The sequence below is a fragment of the Leucopleurus acutus genome (genome assembly GCF_964270905.1).
Source record: "Leucopleurus acutus genome assembly, chromosome: 9".
Classification (NCBI taxonomy): Eukaryota; Metazoa; Chordata; class Mammalia; order Artiodactyla; family Delphinidae; genus Leucopleurus; species Leucopleurus acutus.
The window spans coordinates 3972490-3999879 of NC_139144.1; the positions used below are offsets into that span (position 1 = coordinate 3972490).

Below are 27390 nucleotides of genomic sequence, written 5' to 3' on the forward strand. Positions count from 1 at the left end.
CGAGTCCTGGTGCTGGGACACATTTTCAACATTAATGCCCATCTGCAGGTGTTTACCTGTTTGATTAAAAGCCTACCCCCCAGGAGCCATCTGGCACTGTTAGTTTTCCATACAGCTTACTGATTCTGTTTTCTGGATTGGTGAGAACAGATGAAATGATTTAAGCCTTTTCCTGTCTGCTAATGATTTTGGAGTCCCAGATCATGACTGGGGCACAGTAGAAAATATAGTCATCCCTCAGCATCCGAGGTGGGATTGGTTCCAGGACCCCTGTGATTACCAAAATCCCTAGATGCTCAAGTCCCTTATATAAAATGGTGTAGTATTTACATATAACCTGCACACATCCTCCTGTATGTTTTAAATCATCTCTAGATTAGTTATAATACCTGATACAATATATATGCTCAGTAAACAGTTACCAGTGTGTGACAAATACAAGTGTTGCTTTTTGGAACGTTCTGGAGTATTTTTTTTTTCTTGAATATTTTCTGAGGCAGATATGGAGAGTCGGTCATATCCCTAATACCTGATGTACCATGTTTCTGACTCAGAACCCGTGTCTACTCCAAGGAGATCCTCCCCACGCCAGGCACCCTCCCTACCTGTCAGAGAACACCTTTTACTCCTTGAATTCCTGGCAGTGGCAGCCCCTTGGAGAAGTCTGACCTACTGTTAAATACAGTACACTGTGTTGGTCAATTGTCATGTTTCATTACGTTTGACTCTATTAAAAGCTTTGAGAACTTTATTCAAAGAGAAAGCCTAAGGAACTAGCATAGCACTTACGCGTAATAAATGCTGTGCTTTTTTCTCCCAAATTAACTCACTTCACAATTTCTCCTGAACTGCGTGTATTTATAAATAAGTGAAAGGTTTGAATTACATTATTTTAAAGATCCACTTCAACTCTAAAATTCTCTTAACTCAGTGAGCAAAGAAAGATACTATTTCTCTTTCATAAAGTCGTGCATCTCCCAAATAAGTATACAGTCTTTACAGAATAATTATTGATTACAAGATGCATAAATATTCATTGTTCAAAAAACCAGAAAACTGAGAAGAAAAAATAGCATGATCTCACCACACAAATAAATAGAAATCTTTAATAAGTAAGTTGAAAATGTACTTTAACTTTTTAAAAAAGATATTTATTTATTTAGTTAGTTGCACTGGGTCTTAGTTGTGGCAGGTGGGCTCCTTAGTTGTGGCTCGTGGACTCCTTAGTTGTGGCATGCGAACTCTTAGTTGCAGCATGCATGTGGGATCTAGTTCCCTGACCAGGGATGGAAGCCGGGCCCCCTGCATTGGGAGCACGGAGTCTTATCCACTGTGCCACCAGGGAAGTACCACTTTAACTTTTTGAATCTAAAAAATCACTTGGTCAAATTCAAATAGTGTATAGAGTGTAGAAATTATTTCATAAAAGACAACAACTTTTCACTAAAGTATATATACCAAAACAGTAATAATTTTTCTAGTTTAATATTAGTATTGTTAGTAAATTATATTCATTCTATATGTGTTATTTTGTAACACATTTTTCTCCATTGAGTGGTTGTATTTTAAATTGTTCAATTAGTCCCCTGTGTCAGACAACTTCTTGCTACTATTCTCTATAAGATGTAACAAACCACCTTGTTTGCTATATTTAATGAATTTCTATTGCTTTTGACAAATCCAACTCTTGGATTGGAATTAAGCTGATCAAAGTTGGTTCATATTTGCTTCCCCCAGAAAGACTGAACAGGTCTGTTCTCCCAGCAGCACTGTTAAGAAGGCCCATTTCCTAAAACACTCAGTAATAATAGGGATGGACATTGTTTTTAATCCTTACCATATTGATAATCTGAAAATTTATTTTCCAGATAAATTTTCTTACATAAAATATCTGATTTTGCAATAAACATATATTAGTTATTTTGTATTTTTTTTAAAAGGAACTGCATATTCAGGCATGCTGTTTGCCCAGTTTTCTTTTGGAGTATTCATTTTTCAAAAATTGACTTGAAGGCATTACATTTATAATGCTTTGTTTTAAAATCTTCACGAATATTTGGATGAACTTGGCAACGTGGAGATCGCATTCTGGGCTGGATGCTGAGTCTTTAAGTAATCTTTTAACGATTGAAGCCACCTGTCCAAAAAGAGTCTTTGGACATCTTCCCTAAGCAATTTTATGGTCAGTGTAAATGGGAGTGAATAATTATGGATGTAACTGGAGTCCTTGAATATAATTGCACTCATAAGTCAAATGAGATAATTCATAACAATTTGGTCCAGTATTCCAGTTTTGTCTGTTAAATTATTCATACGAATACTTTCATGAGTTTAGCTGTGAATATTTGATTGGTGGTTGGATAAATGACATCAACTATCTTAGCTCTTTATTTTTCCAATTTGTGTCTAATTAACATTTATGGGAAGGTGGGGAAAATTTGTTTTTCTTAATATAAGAAACACCTTTCCCCACGGACTTACTGAGGCTGTCTGATGAGCATTTACTAGGACTGGTAGTTTCATAAGTGTGGTAATAATAATCCTCATTACCTCCAGGGAAAATACTACAAGTCTCTATTTTACAACTGGGGGAAATGGCATCCAGAGAGGTTAGGTAAGCTTCCAGAAGTCACACAGCATGTTGGTGGCTGAGACTGGATTCAAATCCTGGTTTACGTGGATTGAAAGATGGAGCCGTCCCCACGCCACAGTGACGCTTGTGGTGGTCCCCTCTGGAGCATGGCCAGAGGGAACAGGGACGTAGTCTGACCCGGGCCCAGCTCCTCCATCACCAGGAAAATCCACCACCCAGATGGTCACGTGCTTTTTCCATTTTGTAGCACCTGCTGTGCAGACAAAACCCTCTGTGATTTGAACAGGGGTTTGCAGTCACAGCCTGTGGTGCACGTATGTGAGAAGGGGCACAGTGTGGCAGCAGCTGTGGTGGCCAGGTGTGCAGTCGAAGGATGCTGACCTGAGGGGTGTGGCTTCCGGTGGGCAGTGACCAGAGGTATGGTGGAGGCACAAGCCCCCGGGCCCACCGGTGACTTTCAGGTCCTCTTGAATGGAAACAGTGAGGCGTCTGTCTTGGCGGTGAAACAGCTCCTGAGCCAGAGGCCGTGAGGACAGCAAGCAATCATCTCAGCAGTCATTTTGGAATCTAGGGGTTTGGCAACCAACATCTCAGTTATTTCTGCTTGAGTTAGATAATTCACGTAATTACCCTAATAGGTCTGCATGCATAATGCCATGCATCAGTATCATCCGACATTAGAATCTCCTAGAATGATCAGTAAGGGGGTATTTTGTATTCGTGTCTACGTTTATATGATGAAGGATCAAATTTAGCTTAATATACCTTTTCTAGCACTAGAGTCTCTCTATCTGCTGATTTAATAATGCTTTATGAGTGTTATATATGAATCACCATTAGTTGTGCATTAAATCACAATTTTTTTTTTTTTTTTTTGGTGGTATGCGGTCCTCTCTCTGTTGTGGCCTCTCCCGTTGCGGAGCACAGGCTCCGGACGCACAGGCTCAGCGGCCATGGCTCACGGGCCCAGCCGCTCTGCAGCATGTGGGATCTTCCCAGACCGGGGCACGAACCCGTGTCCCCTGCATCGGCAGGTGGACTCTCAACCACTGCGTCACCAGGGAAGCCCAAATCAGCAATTCTTTAACCCAGCTGAGCATCAGAATCCCCTGGGAAGTTTTGTTTTCTTCTTTTTCTTTTTAAAGCAGATTTTAATCTCTGAGTCTGTGAAGATCTGATTCTGTCTGAGGTGGGACCTGGAAATCAGCATTTAAATCAAGGTCCCCAGGTGAATCTGAAATGTAGCCAGAAGTATTAACCACTATTTTCACCACAAGCCCAGCCTCATGAGAGAGTGCTGCTTGTTTTATAATAAAATGTTACTTTGTATCATAATGTGCATCTCATCATGTGACCTTCAGTGCAGTAAAGCCTGTCAACCCTAATCTTCAAAGCATCTGGTAAAGGGCTTCACCTTCTTCCACCTGCCATGCATACTCAGCGCTTCACACGGTTATCCGCCGAATATGCCACGCTGGTTAATAGCTCATGTGCTGGTCTTTAAACATCCAGATTTCCTTGACTGCCTTCAAACATCTCCTGGTGGGTCTTAAGGATTCTGCCTAAATGTCCCCACTTTCCCCCTAAACCTCCCAAGTCTGCGTCTTTGATTCCAATCCTTGAAGCACTGCCACCACATTACACTAGTTTACAGTGTGTTGGGTTGTTTACATTTTTATCTCAATCCCTGTGTTACACCCTTTTTGAGGACAGAAACCAAAGGGCCAGAGCCTGCACATGCTGGCTCTCAGGGAGGATCTACAGATGAGGGGGTTCTTTCAGATACGCATTTTCTTCTCCAGCTGTGCCTCTGCAGCTCTGCTCTCAGTGCTATTATCAATCTTTTATCTTTCAAGATGGTAGTTTCTTTAAAAATGTTTTCTTCCGGGACTTTAAACTTATTCACTGCTCTTTTATTAACTGTATTTCAGTTGGATGTTTGTAAGCAGTACAGTCAATTTAGCATATCTGTTCTTTGTTTCTTCCTTTTTTGTTTTTTTTTTTGTGGCCGCACTGCATGGCTGGTGGGATCTCAGTTCCCCGACCAGGGATTGAACCTGCGCCGCGGTGGTGAAAGTGCGGAGTCCTAACCACTGGGCCGCCAGGGAGCTCCCACATCTGTTCTTTCAGAGTCCGCTTTTCTTGTGCGATACTTTAGGAGGAATCTGAGGGGGGGGGGATCCGTGGGCCTGACCGAGGTTCAGCGCATCGTCCTTTAGATGTGACTGGCTGGAGGCTGCAGTCCATGGGCCTCTCTGTTTGCTCCCAACTTTGCCTCCTCAGCTGTATACAGAATCTGCTCTTATGGGCTGCTTGGCCGGAATGGGGGCAGGTTCACTGCACAGAGTCTGGGGACCCCAATGACCGCCCTACAAGGGAGCCTGGCAGGAGGACGGGGCCAGGTCGCCCAGTTCGTGCTGTGCTTTCCGGGTTTACCTTTTGCCTCTCTGTTTGAGGAGGGCTGTTATCAGATTTGCCGCGTAAGGAAGGGAGGCCGGTGCAGCTGAGGCGAGGCCGGGACCCCCTGCCTCGTGAGGCTGCCCCAGCTCCTCCTCACCGGGGATGCCCCGGATGTGGCGGAGGATGCAGGGTGCGGGGGTCCGCAGGGACCTGGGGAGAGGCAGGCGTGGTGCCGCCCGAATCCTGACCAGGATGTAACCTGCGAGGGGCGAGACACGGGGTAAGAACAGAGGAGGAGAGCCAGGAGAGGGGTCCCCTCTCTGCCACCTCCCTCCCGTCCCTCGATGACCTTGGAACGTCTTGGTTTTGTACTTTTTTTTTTTTTTTTTTTTTTTGCGGTACGCGGGCCTCTCACTGTCGTGGCCTCTCCCATTGTGGAGCACAGGCTCTGGACGCACAGGCTCAGCGGCCATGGCTCACGGGACCAGCCACTCCGCGGCATGTGGGATCTTCCCGGACCGGGGTTCGAACCCACGTCCCCTGCATCGGCAGGCGGACTCTCAACCACTGCGCCACCAGGGAAGCCTGGTTTCGTACTTCTTGTGCAAGAATGCAGGCTCACGTCACAGGCTTTGTTTTAACCCGTGAGAATAAACACAAGCCCCGTCTCCCCATCCTTTTGCGTCTGCCTGCCCCCCTTCAGAAGTAGGAGCGGAGTGGGGGCCACCGAGACTTCTGTCCTTATGTTTCATATCGCGAGACGCCCCGTGTGTGTAACTTTCTGGTGTGTCCTTAGGGTAGAGTGGGAGCCGCTGGTGCTCCTGGGCTCAGGGATCAGTGAAGGGACCTGCACGACGGGCGGCATGTCGGGGATGCCACATGGGCCCCGGGCACTGACCTGCCATATCTTCCCGTCCCCTCAGACGGCACGCCTGCTGGGCCCCCCTGGTGCGGGGCGGCGCCCTGCTCTGGGCACAGACGGCCGCCCTCCTGCTGAAGCGGCTCCGCCACTCGGGTCGGGCCTGGAAGGGCCCCGCCTCCGACCTGCTGCTGCCCGTGCTCTTCGTGGCCTTGGTGATGGGCTTGCTCATGGTGAGGCCTTTGGCCGTCGGCTGCCCTCCCCTCAAACTGACACCTGGCCATTACGACATGGCCAAAACCTACTTTTTCAGGTAAGAATATTTTTTGGCTTCTTCCCTTCTATTTCCAAATTATGTCAGGACAGATTAGGAATAGCAGTAGCTCTGAGTCTTTAAGAATTTCAAACATACATGCGTTGTCATCGTTTTGGAGGTCGGTGTTCCCGAGGGTGAGCACTGAGAAGCTCCTGCTTCTTTCGGGGTCTGTCTTATGACAGATGCTGAGGACAGATGCGGCAAGCCTGGTCCAACCTCTGTGGCCCCCGGGCTCCCCTTGGTGGAAGGGGACACGGCTGCTGACATGCAGAGAGTGGGGCTCACAACCGCCCATGGGCCCTGAGCCGGGACTGGGAGGGCTGCATGTGGTCCAGAGTGGTTAGGACTTTAGAAGAATATATACATTGTCTATTTCACAAACCCTCCAAGGCTGCTTCTGGGACACCGGCCCTTAGCTGCACGCCCGCCTCTGCAGAGAAATGTCTGGATTTTCTCTCTAAACAGGAGGGGGCCCCGGCACAGCCCCAAGCCAGATTAAGTCCTGTTCTGCTAATACATTCAGGCCAGTCTGAGTGTTGCCGCCAGATGAGTTTACGTAGGAAATTCTCAGAGCCTCCAGGGGTGTTGTTTCACCCACGGGGGGCTGGGGACCCGAGAGAGGTCCTGGCCTCCTGAGAGCCTCGCCCTGGGTGGGCTGGTCCCTCTGGACCAAGTTCAGAGCATCTTCGCTGAGCATCTGCCGCGGCCGGGATCTGGGCCTCTTTACACCGAGTGCCGAGCCTGGACCATCTTCCTTCCAGCAGGCCCTGCTCAGTCCCATCGGGGCCAAGACCCAGACTCGGGGCGCCTGGTCCACACTGAGCAGGCATCTTCATCGGGCCGAGCATGGTGTGGGCAGCCAGGAGGTCGGGGGTAAGTTTGCTTCTGTCAAATGCATATCTTGATGAAAGTACTGAGCTGCATTGTCTAGGCTCTGAGTCCTTGCTGATCTTTGTGCCACTTTTACAACGGTGTGTGTTGTGGAGTTAAACAAATAGAGGCACAAAAGGAAAAGTCGAGAATGAACTGTTTGGTTGGCTTCTATCTCCGTGGTAACGGGATCCCCCCACCCCCAAGCCTTATGTGAAGACCCGTGCATCTGTCCCGAGTAGTCCTTCCCAAGAGGGGTCCTCCTCTCTGGCCCAGTGCTTTATTTACCTGCTCTCACCCCTCATTTATGGAATGGTTAAATGTGTGAGAATGTCCACGAATGCTTACTGGCCAGATGTTCAGATTTCTGTTGCACTCCTCAGGTATGTACGAGCTGTGACTATTTTGAGCTTTCCAGTTACAAGATTGCAACTGTCCATTTTTTCCCACCTTCATACATTTCCATCACAAGTTTTTGGGGGTAACATCAGTATTTTCAGGATGCATATTACCAGATTATCCTTATAAATGTGCACCGATTTACAGCCCCATAAAACCCTTGATTCTTTTATTCAACAAGTATTTATTATGCACCTACTACATGCCACATACCGTTCTTGGTAGTCACACACGTATGAACAGAACAGGCCCAAATCCCCACATCCGTGGGAGAGAGGAAGCTTATTTCTCCAAATCTGCACTCTCGCTTTTGAGGCCCAGACCTGCTGACGCATTGCTCTGTTAGGCGGCTCTTAGGTTACTCTTGAGACTGAATGTTCTCAGTCACTTTATGATTCTTTTAAATTGCACTTTGCATGTTGAATGGATTGAGCATCACATGCAATTAAGTCACATTCTCAGTGATCTCGCTTCTCCTCTGCCCCGTCTTCCCCTCTTCACCTTTTCTTTTCAGGTAGGTGAAGATTTCTCTACATGGCGTTCATGTCACTGAAACCATTTTCAAATAGCATTGAAATGGTTGCAAATAGCCATTCACCTTCTCCACTGTGTTATTCATTTGGTAATTATGTTTTTTTTGGTCTGAGAGCATTTTTCCTGTTCTCACAGTATTAATCTCTCATAGAAGGAATGCACTCCAAAATATATTGAGTCTGAGAATGATAGATATTTTAATATTTTCTTCCATTTCTAAGAAGCTGAGGAGGCTTCTTACATATCTGATGCTCATTTTCTCATCCTTACAGACGGGCCGGACCATAGGATAGGGTGTGTGTTCTGTCAGAAATCGCGTATTTCCCCTCTTCTAATCTTTAATTTCAGACTAAACAGAAAGAACGAGTTTACGTGTCATTAGTTTTTGTTTAGTACAGTAGCAGTTTACCTAGTTATGAGGGAAAAACTATAAAACGCCGCCAGAGATGGTTCATACAGATGGAGACTTCCCTTGCTTTTCTGAGTTTTCCTCGTGGGCGAGGAGGGTGCCTCTACCCCTTTGGGATGCACAGCTGCTCTGCTTAAGGCTCAGCATGGACACCACTACCTCCTTCTGTGTCCTCCTTCTGCTCTAGTGGGGTGACCATGTGTCCTGCTTTGCTCAGAGGTGAGGCCTGTCATCTTGGCGTCCATATTAATCATGCCCTTTCACTCTCAGAAGTGTCCTGGAAACCGTGTCTCAGTTTCAGAAAGAAAGTCCTGTGTAGGCAAGTGACTCTCAGTTGCTGTTACTTTATTTATTTAGTTCTGGTTCAAGGTGTCTATTCATTCAGCGAATTTGCTTTTATTGTGGTAAAATACATACAACACAAATTTCACCATTTGAGCTATTTTTAAGTGTATCCGCATTATATTCACTGAGCATCTGCGCTGTTTGAGTTTCTCTGGCTTCTGGGACCCTCGGCGTGTCTGTCCTGAGATGCCCAGGCAGCCACGGTCCCTGGCTCAGGAGTAGGAAGGCGTCTGCTTTCCTCCTTCGGGCCAAGAGACCAGGGAGGCTGAGTCCGCAGGTCTCCGAGGGCCACCTTCTGCAGGATGGCCCTTTTTCCTCCCCACCCCGGGTGCTCTGCACCTGTTCTTCAAATGCCGTCCCTGTGTTGCCCGGCCTGAGGCACCTCTGCCTGTGGAAGCTCCCACGGAGCCCACGGAGCCCTGGAGCCGTTGCCGGTCAGTCCAGGGCGGGGGTGTGGGGGAGGCCCACGCAGCCTGCTTTCTCGAGTTGGTTTGATCTCCATCTGCGTCAGTCATCTGGGACTCTTGTTAACACGAAGCCCCTTGGGGTGCTGGTGAGGAATGTGCGCTGGTTCAAGCAAGCCCCTGACCGCGCTGCTGCACGTGGAGTTTTGAGAAATGCTGGCCTGGAGAGGAAGCAGTGCCCCATGCAGGAAAGGCCTCAGGCATCCCAGCCAAGCACTCTTTCCAATCCCTAGAGTCTGGTAAGGACAGGCTTCATGTGCTTCTAACAGCACTTTAAATACAGCCAAGAGTTTGAAGACAACCAAAAAGAAATAGTTTAAGAACAAGCATTTGAATTTTATGGCAACAGGGATAATTTAAAGCTAGTTCTTTTTTCCTTGTTTTTCAAGTGACCTCTAGACCTAAGCCAAAAAGTAGTAAAAAGTAAACCATAACTTTGAAACTTGCTCTTAGTAATTATTCCAAGTAAACTACTTTGTGGATCAATATTTTTTTTTTCAGAAAAAAAACATTTCAAACTTTCATGTTTGTTCTTGGGTTAATGGGCCAAAAGAGAGCTACTCAGAGTATTTCCACAGATGCCACAAATAACGTTTTCATTTTATGGGCAACATTTCCATGGAAAATACGTCCCTTTCCTTCTAAAAGTGTGTTCTCGTTTGTCAGAAACAGAGGTCACGCTGCCTACTTATGAGACATAGCTTTGTTGTAAATTTCAGCATCTTTCATCGCTGTGTGTTTCTGGACACAGCTGTATGGAATCAGATTAGGCCAGTTGTAAACCACCTGGATATTTAAAAATCTTCGTTGTATTTCATGCAGTGGGGAAGAAGGTGTTTTCCTATAAATAGTTACTCTTTTTTTTTTGCGGTACACGGGCCTCTCACTGTTGTGGCCCCTTCCGCTGCGGAGCACAGGCTCCGGACGCGCAGGCTCAGCGGCCATGGCTCACAGATCCAGCCGCTCCACGGCATGTGGGATCCTCCCGGACCGGGGCACGAACCTGTGTCCCCTGCATCAGCAGGCGGACTCTCAACCCCTGCGCCACCAGGGAAGCCCGTAGTTATTCTTTTTGGTTTTGGATGCTATAGCGGTGTTCACATTCCAACTTAGACCTGAAAGTAAAGTTGTCCTCAGCTCGGTGTAGTGAGCTGTTCTTTCTTTTCCATTTATAATCGGTCCTTTCTGAAAGGTAAGAGGTCTGGGAAGATCACATTGTGGGAAGTAAAATAACTGGGTAGAGATGAAGGAGTAGGCCTACGATTTCAGTGCATTAGCAAGATGACTGTTCCACAGAGTGCTTTTGAGAATCGGCTGTGTTCTGACTACTGTCCTCAGCCTTCCCATTTCTCTCATGGATTGTTTTGTTCCGCGATGAGAAGCCCACAGTTAAGCCAGTGGAGATGTTGCAGCCACTGGGAGGAAACGGGATAGAAGAGGTGGCAGAGGGGGGCTCACAGGAGAAGGAACTTGGGGCTTAGTGGCTGGAGACGGTGTCCAACCAGGTAGCAGGGAAGCGGATGCCCTTCAGAGGGAGCTGGTCCGCCCCGTCAGAGGGCGGTTCCACTGGGCTGGGCCGGGGTGCCTTCTGGGAGAGAAAGTCGGGAAGAGCAGGGAGGGACTTGAATACTCTTTCAAGGCTCATAGGTGACAGGGAACCAGTGATATATTTTGAGCAGAGAATACACCAGGTTGCTGCATGAGAGGCTCACTGCCGATTATGGAAATTGGGAATCTCTGTAAAGTCCCCGTCTGTGCTGAGGCTGCGCTGCTCAAGGATGGGCATTGCGCCTCCTTCTGGGCTTTGACGTGTACTTTCAGGAAGCGGGGTGCACGAACATCACCTACCCAGACCTCCCCAGGTGTAATCGCTGGTAGAAAGTCAAAAGGTGTTCAGGAGTCAACTCTGCTTTGTCTATAAACAAAGAAATCGATTAGAAGAATCAGTGGTTGAAGGTTACTTTGCAGTGTCTACATTTCTTAAGAGAAGCTAATGTTGAAGTTCTTTAGAAAAAAGCATTTATGCTCATTTGTTAATTTATATACTGCTTCTTTCCAAAAATTTGTTCACATGCAAATGATCTCTCATTTTTTCCTTTATTTTGAGGATAAGTGTTCCCAGCGATGTCTACTCAAAAGCATTTTGTAAATTACATGATATAAGTTCTAGAAAGTAATAAATCTCTATTCTTTCATAAACACTTATCATCCAGAATTTTAATTAATTGAAATGAGCCCCACTCCTAATCAACCAGGTTGAAAATATCGTCTCCTTTACATTTTCTCAAGCCAAGATATTTCTTACAATTGATGGATAAAATTTAATGTAGAGTTTGTTTCTGTATCTCTCCCAGGCTATAAGGACAGTGTGTCTTATCTTTGATGGTGTCTTCAATAAGGAGGTTCCATCTTGGTGGCCTTGGTTCCCATAGATGCTGCTTGAACTGTGAACAGACTTCTGAGGTTTGTGCCAGTAAAAGAGATACTATAATTCATTGTGTCCTTAAAGCATACATAGGACTTCTTATCAAGAAAATGTGCAATATAATTCACATATAGAAACACACAAGAAAACAGATAGAAGAAGTTGTTTTGTGGGACTTCCCTGGAGGTCCAGTGATTAAGACTTTGTGCTTCCCCTGCAGGGGATACGGGTTGGATCACCGGCCGGGGAACTAAGATTCCACGGCTGTGCAGCGCAGCCAAAAACATAAATAAATAAAATTAAAAAATTAAACTACTTTATGAAAAACGGAAGTTGTTTTGTGGCAGGGCTATGCTATAGGACACGTACTGATAGCAAATCAGAGCTCTAGCAGTCAGAGAATAGTTTGATAGACTTTAATATATTAACATGATGTAATACAATGCAGCCTTTAAAATTAATTTTTAAAAAACATACAAAAATGCCAGAGTTGGTAATATTATAATTTTAAGTGAAAGGATGAGAAAAATAATACACTTGAATGCAAGTATATAAAAATGCATTATCTGTGGTGGTAAAACTGTGCTTTTAAGACATTTCTTCATCCAGTTGCTGGTTTGGCTTCACCATAAAAAGGGTGAACGATTAGCTCTATCTGTGCTGCTAGGAACATGTGCCTGGACAGTTGGCCTGGGCTCTCTCTGACAGACTGTCCTGTGAGCTCCCAGGCAAGTACTAACCTCCCACCTTGTTTCCTTTGTCTCATGACAAGCAGCAGTGACAACGGTGACGTGGAGCTCGGCCGCGTGCTTTTGCGGAAGTTTGGGGATCAGGACCTGCTCTGTGCTGACTTACACTCAGACCTGTAAGTGTCCGATGCAGAAATGCAGCCTCCAGCCAGCCGCCCCCAGGCTGGCAGGACTGGCATCTCCAGGACTGTGTCGCCTGTTCTCACTGTAGGACTGAGACTGAGCAGCCTGAGGGTGCTGCCGTCTAAAATGACCCGAAATAAGCTCCATCATCGCTCCTTCCCTTCCTTGGTGAAGACACGCTTTATATCATTGCAAAATCATTAATTAATAGTGAATAACATTCCCTTTGCTAACTAAAACCCCAAAAGAACAAAGCTAAAAGAATAAGGTAGCAATTAAGTATGAAATACGTAGTAACTGTTGTTTACTTTTAGGGTAAACTCGTACCTATGAAAAGATTAATTGTACTTTTTTTAACTAAAGGGAGTGAAAAAGTCCGTAACATCAGTGTGGGTGTGAATTACTTTGAAGACTTTTTTTTTCTAGGTTTTGCAAATGATACTATAGAGATGACCTTTCGTGAAACCTTGATAAAACATGCCTTTCTTCATAAACATACCTTTCTTCTCTCTTTCTTATTTTGCTCGACTGTTATTTATTGAGGATCTACTATAAATATCATGTTGTTGTAGGAACCAGGATTGATGGAGCACATGGCCCCCGCCTCAAGAATTTACAAATGGGGAAAGTGATAAAAGCCATAACGATGTATTAAGTACTAAAGTGTATGCTTTTCATAATAAATATAAAAATCCAGACAATAATACAATATTGGCATATATTTTCCTAATTTGGGATGACATTCTGTGCATTAGTCACGTTGGTGATTAGCACAAGGCTGAGTAACTGTTAGCAGTCTCAGTGAGGAAGAATTAATAGAAAATTAATTACGTTGTTTCACTTTAGTTTTCTCTTGAAAAAGAAAGTAATTTTTTTTAACTAAATAAAAGCTTCCATGGTGATGCTTTTATTTCCCTTCTATCCAAAGAAACACACAGGATGTAAAAAGCGTCTACCTTTGAGAAATTGAAATATAACCTGTGGCCCTGAAGGATGTAGTCTGGGCTCAACCTGGCAACAAAGAAAGAACAGTTGGCAGAAAAAAAAGGTATATATATATTTTATTGGAGCATAATTGCTTTACAATGTTGTGTTAGTTACTGCCAAACATTGAAGTAAATCAGCTATGAATATACATATATCCCCTCCCTCTTGGACCTCCCTCCCCCTCCCATCCCATCCCACCCATCTAGGTCATCACAGAGCACTGAGCTGAGCTCCCCACCTTCCCCCATGTGTCCGCACATCCATTCTCTATGTCTGTGTCTCTATTCCTGCCTGGGAAATAGGTTCATCTGTACTATTTTTCTAGATTCCACAAATATGCATTAATATACGATATTTGTTTTTCTCTTTCTGATGTACTTCACTCTGTATGACAGACTCTAGGTCTATCCACATCTCTACAAATGATCCAATTTCATTCCTTTTCATGGCTGAGTAATGTTCCATTATATATATGTACCACATCTTCTTTATCCATTCCTCTGTTGATGGACATTTAAGTTGCTTTCATGTCCTGGCTATTATAAATAATGCTGCAATGAACATTGGGGTGCGTGTATCTTTTTGAATTATGGTTTCCTCCAGGTATATACCCAGGAGTGGGATTGCTGGATCATACAGTAGTTCTATTTTTAGTTTTTTAAGAAACCTCCATACTGTTCTCCATTGTGGCTGTATCAATTTACATTCCCACCAACAGTGCAGGAGAGTTCGCTTTTCTCCACACCCTCCAGCATTTATTGTTTGTAGATTTTTTGATGATGGCCATTCTGACCAGTGTGAGGTGATACCTCATTGTAGTTTTGATTTGCATTTCTCTAATGATTAGTGATGTTGAGCAGTTTTTCATGTGTTTGTTGGCAATTTGTATATCTTCTTTGGAGAAATGTCTATTTAGGTCTTCTGCCCATTTTTGGATTGGGTTGTTTGTTTTTTTGATATTCAGCTGCATGAGCTGTTTGTATATTTTGGAGATTAATCCTTTGTCTGTTGCTTCATTTGCAAATATTTTCTCCTATTTTGAGGGCTGTCTTTTCGCTTTGTTTATGGTTTCCTTTGCTGTGCAAAAGCTTTTGAGTTTAATTAGGTCCCATTTGTTTATTTTTGTTTTTATTTCCATTTCTCTAGGAGGTGGGTCAAAAAGGATCTTGCTGTTATTTATGTCGTAGAGTGTTCTGCCTATGTTTTCCTCTAAGAGTTTGATAGTTTCTGGCCTTACAGTTAGATCTTAGTCCATTTTGAGATTATTTTTGTGTATGGTGTTAGGGAGTGTTCTAATTTCAATCTTTTACATGTAGCTGTCCAGTTTTCCCAGCACCACTTATTGAAGAGGCTGTCTTTTTTCCATTGTATATTCTTGCCTCCTTTGTCATAGATTAGGTTACCACTGTTGCATGGATTTACCTCTGGACTTTCTATCCTGTACCACTGATCTATATTCCTGTTTTTGTGCCAGTACCATACTGTCTTGATTACTGTAGCTTTGTAGTATAGTCTGAAGTCAGGGAGTCTGATCCCTCCAGCTCCATTTTTCCTTCTCAAGATTGCTTTGACTATTCAGGGTCTTTTGTGTTTTCATACAAATTTTTAAACTTTTTCTTCTAATTCTGTGAAAAATGCCATTGGTAATTTGATAGGGATTGCATTGAATCTGTAGATTGGTTTGGGTGCTATAGTCATTTTCACTATATTGATTCTTCCAAGCCAAGAACATGGTATATCTCTCCATCTGTTTGTGTCATCTTTGATTTCTTTCATCAGTGTTTTATAGTTTTCTGTGTTCAGGTCTTTTGCCTCCTTAGGTAGATTTATTCCTAGGTATTTTATTCTTTTTGTGGCAATGGTAAATGGGATTGTTTCCTTAATTTCTCTTTCTGATCTTTCATTGTTAGTATATAGCAATGCAAGAGATATCTGTGCATTAATTTTGTATCCTGCAACTTTACCAAATTCAGTGATTAGCTCTAATAGTTTTTTGGTAGCACCTTTAGGGTTCTCTATGTTTAGTATCATGTAATCTTCAGACAGTAACAGTTTTACTTCTTTTCCAGTTTGGATTCCTTTTATTTCTTTTCCTTCTCTGATTGCCATGGCTAGGACTTCCAAAACTATGTTGAATGATAGTGGCGAGAGTGGACATCCTTGTCTTGTTCGTGATCTTAGAGAAAATGTGTTCAGTTTTTCACCATTGAGAATGATGTTTGCTGTGGGTTTGTCATATCTGGCCTTCATTATGTTGAGGTAGGTTCCCTCTATGCCCACTTTCTGGAAAGTGTTTATCATAAATAGCTGTTGAATTTTGTCAGAAGCTTTTTCTGCATCGATTGAGATGATCATGTGGTTTTTATCCTTCAGTTTGTTAATATGGTATATCACATTGATTGATTGGCATATATTGAAGAATCCTTGCATTCCTGGGATAAACCCCACTTGATCATGGTGTATGATCCTTTTAATGTGCTGTTGGATTCTGTTTGCTAGTATTTTGTTGAGGATTTTTGCATCTATGTTCATCAGTGATATTGGCCTGAGTTTTCTTTTTTTGTGCCATCTTTGCCTGTTGTTGGTATTGGGGTGATGGTGGCCTCATGGAATGAGTTTGGGAGTGTTCCTCCCTCTGCTATATTTTGGAAGAGTTTGAGAAGGATGGGTGTTAGCTGTTCTCTAAATACTTGATAGAATTTGCCTGTGAAGCTGTCTGGTCCTGGGCTTTTGTTTGTTGGGAGATATTTTTTTTTTAATTGGAGTATCTAGTCTTTCAAGAGGGAAAAAGAAGTAGAGTCAATGTTCAGGGAGCGGAACATTTTCCGAATTCTGCTCAGACGTCTGTTTTACCTTCAGATACTGTTGGAGGAAGGGCAGCGGTCCCCAAAGCTGTGCCCCCGCTCCCCCAGCCTGTGGACCACGCTCACTGTTCCGCCCTCAACTTTCCTCTGCCTTCCTGGTCTGTTTCTGTTTCTGCCTCTTTCTTGGTGAAATCCTTATCTCTTAACTCTTTCCTAATTTGTAACCATTTCTACTCTTTTCCTTGGTCCGCATGACAAAAAGCTGGGGCGCGGGGTGCCTTATACAAGGGGGTGCTTTGGATCCTTCTATCAATAATAATTTCTGTCCATGTTACACAAAAAGGCTTGATTTACTGAAGTCCCAGATCGAAGCAAAATGTTTTATTTAAAACAAATATGTGTCCTACTGTAAGTGTATAACATTGTTGAATTCAATATCTACATATTCCATTTTAGGCAGACTTTAGTCATCGTTTGATTATGAATTAACAGAAGCATTTTAAAACGATAGATGAGATTCTGCGTATTGACTGTTTTTCTGTTCAGACTCTGAGCTCATGTTGCGGGAGCCAAGTTGAACTCCTGCCTTTACCTCCTTTCACACAGAAGGCAGCAAAAATCTCCAGAAAAAGCTATTGTGGTATAAACACGAACTAAACTTTACATTTTCCCATTATAGTAGATGATGCCTAATTTAAATTTTAAAATGCGCTGAAGTTCCCAGTCTTTAGAAGCAGACTGGGAGGTTTCAATACCAAGGCTTATGTCCCAGGGCTTGAGTCTGGTGACACTCCAGCCATGATTTCCCTACTACCCCTGAAGCAAAACAGTCACTTTTCCCACTCATTCTTGATACTCTTTTGTATAGAACAGAGTGGTAGTGAGCAAATCTTATATTTCTATTGCACGTTCAAAGCCAAGTGGGGAGATGGGTCAGGTTCGTGTCCGTGGTCAGATGGCAGCAGTTTGAGGAATGATCTCTGAGGTGCCAGAGTCCCTGGCTCACGAGGTCGGGCCCTCGCTCCTGGCACGGCTGTGACAGCTTCCCTCAGATGGGCCTGGGGAGATGGAAAATTGAGGTCAGGGGGCAAAAGCACCCAGAGGGCACATGTCCGGCACCCTGGAAAAGGTGGGACCCAGATTCTGGGCGGGGTTGCATAAGCCCACATCCTAGCTCTGCCGCGTCCTCCCTGTGTGGTCTGGGCCCTGCCTTACCTTCCTCTGCTCCATTAACATCACCCTGCTCCCACTTCTCAAGAGAGAGCAAGTGTCACCTTGGACCACAGGGTGGCCCCTGTGCCAGGCTTTTGGCTCCTTTAGGAGAGTTTGTGTCAAAACTTCCTCTCTTAGGTCCTGAGAATGCCTTCCTCATGCTGAGATGCAAAGTGCACTCTGACAGTTGAAACTGCAGGCAGCGGGCCTGTGTCAGAGAGGCCAGCCTTTGATTCGGCCTTGCCAAACCCGGCGGACGGAGGGACTGTGTCAGGCACGTCACTCGGGATGACTGTCACTGCTCGTGTGTCCTGCAGAGCCCGGCCAGGTGCCACAAAAAGCCGAGGGACTGGGCGCTTGGGGTCCTGACACCGGAGGGAAGTGGACGTGTCTGATCCTCACGTTTCCTCCCCTCCATCCTCCCCTGTGAGTGCAACTTCACGTGGTTCCTGCAGCTCAGAACTTCCTGGAGGCTGGGCGGCTCCCAAATCCAGAATCTGTGCAATGCTGTGGCTGGTCTCTGTGCAGCTCTGCGGGTCACATCTGATTACTCTCTAACAGGCAGCCAGGAGAAGAACTAGTGGAGGATTTGGAAGGGACAAAGAGGACTTTTTGGAGAAATTCATTATGCTGTGAACACTTGCCCACAGTCACTGAAGGCCTGCGGCTAAAGCAAGGGAGGCCCTGAGCTCAAGGAGTGTAAATGGAGTCATTTTTTTCCTCAGGTAATTATCAGATACAGCAAGCAGTCCGATGAAACACATCACTCCCTTAGGTGATATTTCCCTGTTCACTTTCAAGACTCAAACTGGAGTCCCCATTGTCTGCTTAACCAAGAAAGTCACACCAGCAAAGCCTTGAAATTATTTTTGTTATTTCAGAAATTTACCTGGAAATTGTACTTTGCTAACCTTGTTAATAGAAATGGTAGGTTTCTTTTCATGGGACTGGATGTGTTTCACCTTGATGTTCTCACGCTGGAGCTTCAAGGTCTGGAGCAAAAAGTGAGGGCTCAGAGGTCAAAAGACTGTCTTCCAAAGTGTGATGCTGGGTGAGCCCCTGGCCTCTGACAACCCCACTCCCTCTTCCCAAAAGTGAGGCTGGCAAGCGGTTGTAGTAAAAGCCCCTAGCAGGGCACCTGTAGTTCAGTAAATGTCAGCTTCCTCCCTTCTCCCCCAGTTTTTGAGTAAAACACAATTATCATTACTAAAGCAGATTTTGATTTACAAACATTAGTGAAAAAAAAAAAGTATGAGGCCTAAGGAGAAAAGTTATAGGGAGCTTTGGAATAAAATGGGTGGACCTGGAGATGATCATGCTAAGTGAAGCAAGTCAGACAGAGAAAGACAAACACCATACGATATGGCTTATATTCGGAATCTAAAAAAAAAAAAGATACAAGTGAACTGATTTACAAAACAGAGACAGACTCATAGACTTAGAGAATGAATTTATGGTAACCGGGGGGAAGGATGTGTGTGGGGGGAGGGATAGTTAGGGAGTTTGGGATTAACATACACACACTACTATATATAGAATAGATAACCCACAAGGACCTGCTGTAGAGCACAGGGAACTCTGCTCAATATTATGTAACAATCTAAATGGGAAAAGAATTTGAAACAGAATAGATACATGTATATGTGTAACTGAATCACTTTGCTGTACACCTGAAACTGACACAACATTGTTAATCAACTATGCTCCAATATAAAATAAAAATTAAAGAAAAAAATAAAGGGTTCTGAACCTCTGCTATAAGTTGTTTTCATAGCAATTTCTGTGGCACTGTGGTTCTTCATAATGGAAATTTAATACTAGTTGCCTTTCTTTAAATGATGATTCAATTACAGTGTCACACGATGGAAAGGAATTAGCAACTACCTGTGTTTATTAATTGCTACACTGGTGCTGAGGGCTCCTGGTTTAGCCACCAGGAGCCCCAAGGTTCACGACAGCCCCCCGAGTCCCTGCTGAAGGTCCCAGGAGCCTCGGTGATACATTCAATGCACGAACAGAGTGAGCATCATTTAATATAATGGAAATATTGTCATTGCAATAGAACGTTATCCTCAGATTAACAGCTCAAGCTGTGAAAACAAATGTGAACGCTTGGCCTTCCGCTGCGCGAGATGATACTCTCATGAGCTGTGCTCCAGTCTGGGGGATGCTCTCATGGGAATACAGCAGCTCTGTGATCTCAGGATCATCCCATCTCTCCTTCGCTGTGTCAGGGGGAATTCTTCCTGCTGGTGCATGGACCCCTTCTCTCACCCAGAAGTCCAGGAGTCCTGCGGCTGCCTGGTAGGTTTCCACCGTGTTTTTTATTTCTAAAAAGTCTAAACCTCAAGGAACAAAGATGAGTTCACCCCCATCTGAAAAACCTTCACTTTTGTTAACTAAATGAACTTTTGAACTAAATGACCTTTAGGGTGACTCGATTAGCTGCTTCTTGGAAAGGTGTCGTGACATGGTTTCAGTGTGGTCCTCCTGTTCATTGCCCACTGGTCATGATCGGTGACTGTCCAGCAGTGTTCACGAAGCAAAGGAATCTTCTCCAATTAATGCTGAGGAAGCTAGGAGTGCCCTTTGGGGGGAAATTTCGCAGAATTTCTAGGCAGAATGACCTCAAGCTCTTGTTGTATTTTTATTTGAGTTTTGACAGCTAGATTTTAAAAGCTAAGATAGCACTTGGCTCTTCTAACTATGGTCGATCAGTACGAGAGCACACGGAAGTGGGTTTTCCCCTGTTACAGTGCAAGGCATTGCTGTCTAGTCTGCGGAGGAGAATGGAGTGAAACTTATATGGAAAACTGGTTGGAACTCACTTCAAAGGAAATCTCAAAAGGCAATTCATAAAAGGCACAGGCCTGTGAGCCACAATCAGCAAGCTGATATGGCAATCTTAATTTACTGAAAAAGGAAAAGCGAAATCTTAATTGAAATTCAGGATCTATTAAGAAAACGGCCACTTGAACATGTTGACAGGGCCTTTCTGTTTAGTGGCCTGTGGGATACACCCCTCCTAATAGTTTAGTGACTTTAGGAAGTCTTCCTTTCCATGGACCCGGTCTGCTTTCTTCTCCTAGACCAAATGTCTGGATGTAAGTGAGGCAGTTACACAGCAGTGAGGGGGATGTCCAGGTGGGACCCACCAGAGACTACTGACTGGTGCTCCTTTGCATTGAGCAGCTGTTCTGCTCAAGTTCTTTTTGGACACAGTGATTTGTTTCTTCCCCGTCTTGTTTATTCCATGAACTCATGAACCCTGTACATTTTCACTCCATGCTCTTATTCTGTGGCTTTGATCTAATCATCCTGTGAGACTGGTACCTTTTGTTACCAGCTCCCTAAAATTTCCCGGAACGAGATTGAGTGTCAGTGGCAGAGGAATGAATGAACAAGTACCAAGTGGTTGATGTGAATTCACTGCAACTCACGTGAACCTCATGTGAGACCTCAGTCATATGTGTGCAAGAAGAAAAGCATTTCCCATGAAAAAGCTCCACGGCCAAGGCAGCTTCAGAAATGCCAGATAAAGCCCTGGTTAACAGGGCTCTTTGCTGTAGCTCTTGCAAGATGCTGTTATCACGTATGAATCATTACACAAGGGGTGGAAAAGATGCAGCGTTTCCTGCAAATGACCCAACTGAAGAATCCTTGTTTTTTGTGGCATTGTGTGCTTGGGCAGAAGTTGTGGTCTCCGTGTTAGGAGTCAGAAGCCCTCAGGAAAGGGGGAGTCGGTGTGGTCCCTGCTTGGCAAATATTTCCTGATTCTAAGCCTGTGAGGCATTTAGGGAAGAAACACGTTCCTTTGAACTTTTTGCCCATCATCCTCTGACTCTCTTTCTGGTTCGTCAAATGCGAGGTCACCCCAGTGAAAACATTTTTCACCTTTTGAGTTCTTACAAATCTGCCCAAGCTTACATACAGGAAAAGGTTGGGAAGTTCCCAAATCTGACAGCAAAGGTTGCAGTGGAATTCTAGCATAGTTCTCAAATGTATCAACAGGTGACTCTTAAAGAGATTTGAGAACATGTAAAGAGCCAGCGATGCTTCACTGAAAACATGACAGCTAGGAAAAGTCACGTTTACTTTAACGGCAGTAAACATGTGTGTGGGATATGAATAAGCTTCTACTGGACGTCTTTGGAAACAATTGCAGAAGTGCCCCAGTGGAAGCACCAGGGCTCCCCACCTGACCGTCCGCCTGGGCCACAGGCTGCTCAACCTCTCCGGCCTCCCCCTGGAGGAGTATTTGCTGGCGCTGGAGGAAAAACCAAGGTGGGTTTGAAACCAGCGCTGGCTCTTCCCTGTTCCCAGAATTCCTTCAGAAATACGAATGTTTCAAATGCCGATGCTCTTCAAAACTCAGAAGTCTAGTACCAACGCATAAGAATTCCAAAGAAATGCGGCAGGACTTAATCAGATTCCTCCTGCCGACTTTCTTGCCCTGGGGGAATCCCGTCCATGGAGAGTCACCTGGGGAGACAGACGCAGCTTGAGAGCTTTAGAGAATGAGCCCAGAGACGTTAACAGCATAATGAAATAATCGTCTCCCTGGTGTCTTAAGGTTCTTCTCCTGCGATTTTGGGGAACGCTTTTGTTCTGTGCTGCATTTCCGTGAGCCTAAGAGGGTGAATCTAGGTTGAGGGGATAGGGATGAGCTTCTCATTGCTTTGAATTGCAATCACATTCACCACCCCATCAAATTTCCTGAGACCCCAACGCAAAATCATTGCATGGTGTGTCCGAGGTACCTGAAACAACCCCCCTGCCCCCAGGCTCTCTTTATCTCCGGTCCGTCCTGGACCATCTCCGGCCCCACTGAACTTTGCCTGAATCTCGCCTGCTGCCCACTCCTCAGGTCTTTAAACACGTCCCAGAATCTCTGCGTTTTGCAGGTTGGAGTTTCTGTGGCCAGGACGTAGAATAGTATCTGGCATACAAAAGACACTCCATCAATGTCTCTGAAATGAGTGAATGGATGCATGAGTTAAATGGAGCCGGGTGGGAATGCCTCCTTATTCCTGTGCCCCAAAATTTCTGCTGGGAGTCCGGGCACGACGGTGGACGTTTGTTTTTCAAGCTCCTTTTATCAGAGACTGGGAGACAAAGTTTAATATGTGTTTTTATTTCTAAGGTCCAATATTTTTAGAAGCTTCATGAGTGCCAGATACTACACAGCCCAAGGGATAGGGAGACAAAAGATGTAATTCCCACCCGTTAGAGGCTCACAGACACACATAAGAGATAAATTAGCAAGAAGACAGTTAAAACCCAGAGTAGCAATTGACACAGTACTCGGGAGATACTCACAGAGCTGCATAAGAGATAAACTAGCAAGTAGACAGTTAAAACCCAGTGTAGCAATTGACAGTGTACCCGCGAGAGACTCACGGAGCCTCAGAAGAGATAAACTAGCGAGAAGACAGTACCTGTCTAGCAAGAAGACAGTACCTACCCAGAGTAGCAATTGACAGGGTACCCGGGAGAGTCTCATGGAGCCGCATAAGAGACAAACTAGCAGGAAGACAGTTAAAACCCAGAGTAGCAATTGACACAATAAGTGGAAATGTAGGGTATTGTGAGAACCCCGAAGAGAAGGAAATGCACCCCAATCAAAGAAGCCGGGGATGCCTTCCTGAAGGAGGCCTTGTTTGCACTGAGGATTAAAGAAGCAAGAGTAGAGAAGAGAAAACAATTCAAAACAGGGTAACTCAGAAGAGCCCGACAGACTAAGTGATTCTGAAAGCTGATTTGTAGGAGAAACAACAATTAATTAAAATAACCGTGGTGCAGGGACCACAGCCGTGTCCTTACGCGGCACGTGTTTCCTAACACGTTGGTAAGTTCTGAGCGGCCAGGCCACGTCCTCCTGCAGGCTGAGCCCCGTGAGACCACGGCGCGGAGCCTGGGGGCTCAGCAGCTGCTGTTCTGAGGCTTCTATGACCAGTGGGTGGGGGAGGCCCTCTGTTAGGAAGGCCTGGTGCTGCCTGGTTCAAACACTAACACCGCCTTCACTGTCAGCAGGCTTGGAGGGTGGTCTTTTGGAGTGAGAATCCCTGATTAAGTTCAAGACGCACATTCAAATATATCAAAACCCAAAACTTTGGCAAAGGTAATATTTTTTCTTTTTTTACTTCTTGTTTTAGAAAGAAGTCAGGGAAACTTGCTTTGTAAATACCTTTGTGGGTACAGGCGGAATCAAACCAAATCCCAGTGTTTTTACTGAGAAATAAAGCCAGTTGTTCATAAACATTCCCTTGAAAGAGAAAATGAATTTAGTTTTAGTTTTCCTTTAGGCTGTATAGAAATATATGAAATAGGTCACTTTCTTTTGTTATGATCAGAATACACCTGATGGATCTAAAGCAAATGAGAAAATAATCTGTGTTTAAAGGCATTCGTTGTCAGCATAACGGTGATCTTGATACGTGCACTTAAATTCCTCCTCTTTCTGCTGGCTGGATGGACCCAGAGCTGGATGGACACAAAGAAAATGGTGGACTCCTCCCAGGGGCTGGATTTTCAAGCCCTGCGGTGACTGTCCCTGGGAATGAGGAAAGTTTCCCTGGCATCACCAAAAGTGTCTGGGAGGGAAGGAGGGCTAGGATAGAGGAAGACGCCCTTACCCACCCGCAGGAACTTAGAAGCGGTGAATCAGGACAGGTTTCTCCAAGGAAAGAAGTCAGTACAACCTTAAGATGGGAAAATATCCGAAGCTTTCAGTCTTCGGCGATTAGGGAAATAGTTGTCTGGTGTCGGTCCTGACTGAGAGAAAAATTGGGAAAGAGTAGATCCTGGGAGTGAAGTGTCTGCTTGTAAACCTGTCATATCACTAATGAAATGTCCCTACCTTGTGCTGGGCCTTCATGGTTCCTGGGGACACGGAAAAGCTTATCAAGATCTGGGCTTGTGCCTGGTGCAGGCCTACTCATTGGAATAAAGGTTCTTTACAGGTTTTGACAATGTAATCCCTGAGGAAAATGCTAACATTCATACTTCACGATGCAATTCCGGAAAAAAGTGTTAACAGTCGTATTTCACAACATAATCCCTGATGAAAAATTTTAGTCCCTGTGTGGACTGTTCAGAAACCCCTCTTTCAGCTGAGATTTGTTCAGACCTCTTACCTTGTAGGCCACATGCATGAGATTTATAGCTTAATACAAAAATATCAAGATTCATAGCTTGATAGAAAAATAACCTAAAATACATTTGCTGGCTTTTGAACACGGGATGGGGCTGTTATTAAAATCAACCCAATTTGTAGAAGGAATCTACTCATTTCCTCTCAGAACATTTTAACTTTCTAATCTGTCCAAATCCTAAGCCCTCTGTTGACAGTGGGCTGTAGTGTCCTTGCTTTCAGGATCCGGGGTCTCCCTGCATCTCTGCTTCTGTGATGAGGGCACAGGATCCCTGTGTCTCCCTGGCACCTGTTCTTTTCTCTCTTTATTTGTCTTCTGTATTGACATGTTTGACTAGTGACTTCTGCAGCTTTTAATGTTGTTTGACGTGGACTTGGCCACGCACAGGTGTGCAAGCCAATGGTATGCAGTCCTCTGGGGATGGAAAGAAGCCCAGTAGTCACCCTACCGCACTGGATGCAAAGGGCGTCTGTTGTCTGAAATCCCTACAGCACTGTTGGTGGTTGATATTGTGTCAGATTATGCATTAACCTTTCAGTAATTAGCCACCAGCCTTTAACTTTGGCCTTTGGGGTACAGTCATAAGGCATGGAGTGATTTTCATGGTCTTTCTGAGGAGAAAATGGACAATTTGCATAGGAACAGGCTTAATACTTATAAATTCATTGTATTGTAGAATGTCTCTCGTGGAACCTTTATGAGTTATTTCATTCACATCTTGAGTGTTCGGCTGGTTTAATTAAACACCCTCTAGAATATATGCACTTCAGTTAAAAAGGCCAAACTCCTGGTGTTTGGCATTCGTTCTATTCTCACATAGACTTTTAGCCATTTAAATATCCATCCAGTGATTTTTTTTCCCACAGTTACTCAGTTGCCTTTCTGAGGAACTGCTACTCGGGATCCTGAGATGGAAGGTCTGTTCTGAGGTGTTAGGATGTGTCCCTAAAAGGAGGCTGATTCCCTCCTTCAGTTACTGGATTTCACTGTGTCCTGACTTATGGGCTGGCAGGAAGGGAAATCCCACAACTTACTTCCAGAGAATGGTCCAGTATTTCAGGGAAACATTCTTGGAAGAGAAAAAAAGAAAAAGAAAAGCTCTTCCTTTGAACTGTGCTTAACCTTAAATGTTAATTTAAAGGTCATTATGAAACATCTGTTGCTTAAAGAATTTATAAAATTTCTCCCGAGCGAAGCCCAATTTATGGAAGAACCAAAATGAAGTTCAGACTGTTCCTTGAAACTCTGTGCGCCAGTCACCCATCACCAGAAAGATGCTGTAGGGTGGGCAGTCACGGCCAACAGGGCCGTCGGCATCTGGCCTTCACAGAGCAGGGCTCAGCAAAGGCCTCGCTCCCGGGGGTGGGGGGGTGTCCCGAGCTAGACCCTGCCGGTCCCCTGGGACTGTCCCCACGACCACATCCTCAGTGCCCCTGACTCTGCTGGGCGCTTCTCCCATCTTCCCTGACAACCACGGGTGGAGATTTGGAAACAGGCCATTGGAGCAGCTCCTTGCCGGTCTCCTTCCTGTAGAGAGCTGGCCTGGAGCCCTCTCAGTCCAGCGTGGCAGCACCCTTGCCCTCTGACTTCGCCCCCATGAAGCACCCGGGTCTTTCCATCATCTCACTGAGGTCCACAGGCTGCATCGTGGATCCTGTTAGTTCAGGCTGCACCCTCTGGAGTTAATCACTGGTATTTGGTGAAGTCAGGGTTGTCCGGGTTCAGCCCCTTCGTCCCCTGAGAGGGTCACTCAACACCACCCCTCCATCAGCAACCGTCACAGAGTTTCACGGCCACCCCTGTGACTTGGTCTCTGTACTGAGGCGTCCCTCTCGACCTTGGGCCTGGAGACTGGGGACCTGGGCGGAGAGGTTTGCTGGCTGCTGGCCTCGGCGGGCATGGCGGTGGGGACCCAGTCCTGGCGGCCAGGCTGGGCGCTACAGTGACGGCAGAGGCGTAGGGGTTGAACCTGGGCCAGAGGGAGGACATCAGAGTCCCTCAGCCGAGGACGCAGAAGAAGCGGGGCATAAACGGAACCTGACACAGAAACCACAAGCCCACGGGGAGGGGCTGCAGGGTGACCAGGATCCCGGGTCCCCCAGGCCCACACAGCTGCCCCACTCCAGTTTCCATGTTTTTATACAGTGTCATTCTTAAGCTGGAAAAAAAAAATCTCCCTGCTTTTAAAACAAAAATTAAAACAAACAAATGAAACAAAACAACATCTGAAGACCCCAGATCCAGGGCAAAGACTACCATTGCCTTTTTCATACGTTTCCCTCCAGTGAAGCAGTTACAGGAGCCAAGATTGGGGGTCGGGAGGTCATGGACCGTGGTCCTGGGGTTCCTGTCCACACGCTGGGGTTCCGACTGTATCAGCCTGTCCCTTGACTTTAACAGAGGCTTGCGCTTGTATCCTTTCCAGAAACACGGCTAGATCCTCAGTGTCAGCACATCTGTGGCTGTGTGGGGTTGAGGTGGGAGCGCCAGGGGCCTGGCCCAGGCCTGCAAGACCCAGGGTTGCTGGGCCGGGAACAGGAGCGGGTGAACACCCTGGCAGGCGACCTCAGTGCAGGGAGAGCTGCCCCGTCAGGGACACCCACACTTTTCCCTGCTTTTCAGAATTGCGTGTCGGAATTGCACACACTGCGAATCTGTGACGGCTTTTGTTACCAGTCTCAGATCCACCTGGACGCCCCGGGTCTGTGGATAGTTGGTCCCAAGTGGCATTTCTTCTTCCTTGGAGC

The 27390-nt window shown here is 45.3% G+C and overlaps 1 protein-coding gene across 1 annotated transcript in view; it reads left to right on the forward strand.

Annotated features, from left to right (window-relative positions):
- Positions 1-27390, forward strand: part of ABCA13 (ATP binding cassette subfamily A member 13) — a gene marked incomplete at both ends in the record, with an annotated part of 307539 nt that overhangs the window by 160199 nt on the left and 119950 nt on the right. The window contains 6 exon segments of the mRNA XM_082846245.1: positions 5917-6165; positions 12390-12479; positions 19724-19793; positions 21655-21773; positions 23523-23559; positions 23563-23610. Coding sequence (XP_082702371.1) covers positions 5917-6165; positions 12390-12479; positions 19724-19793; positions 21655-21773; positions 23523-23559; positions 23563-23610 — 613 coding nt within the window.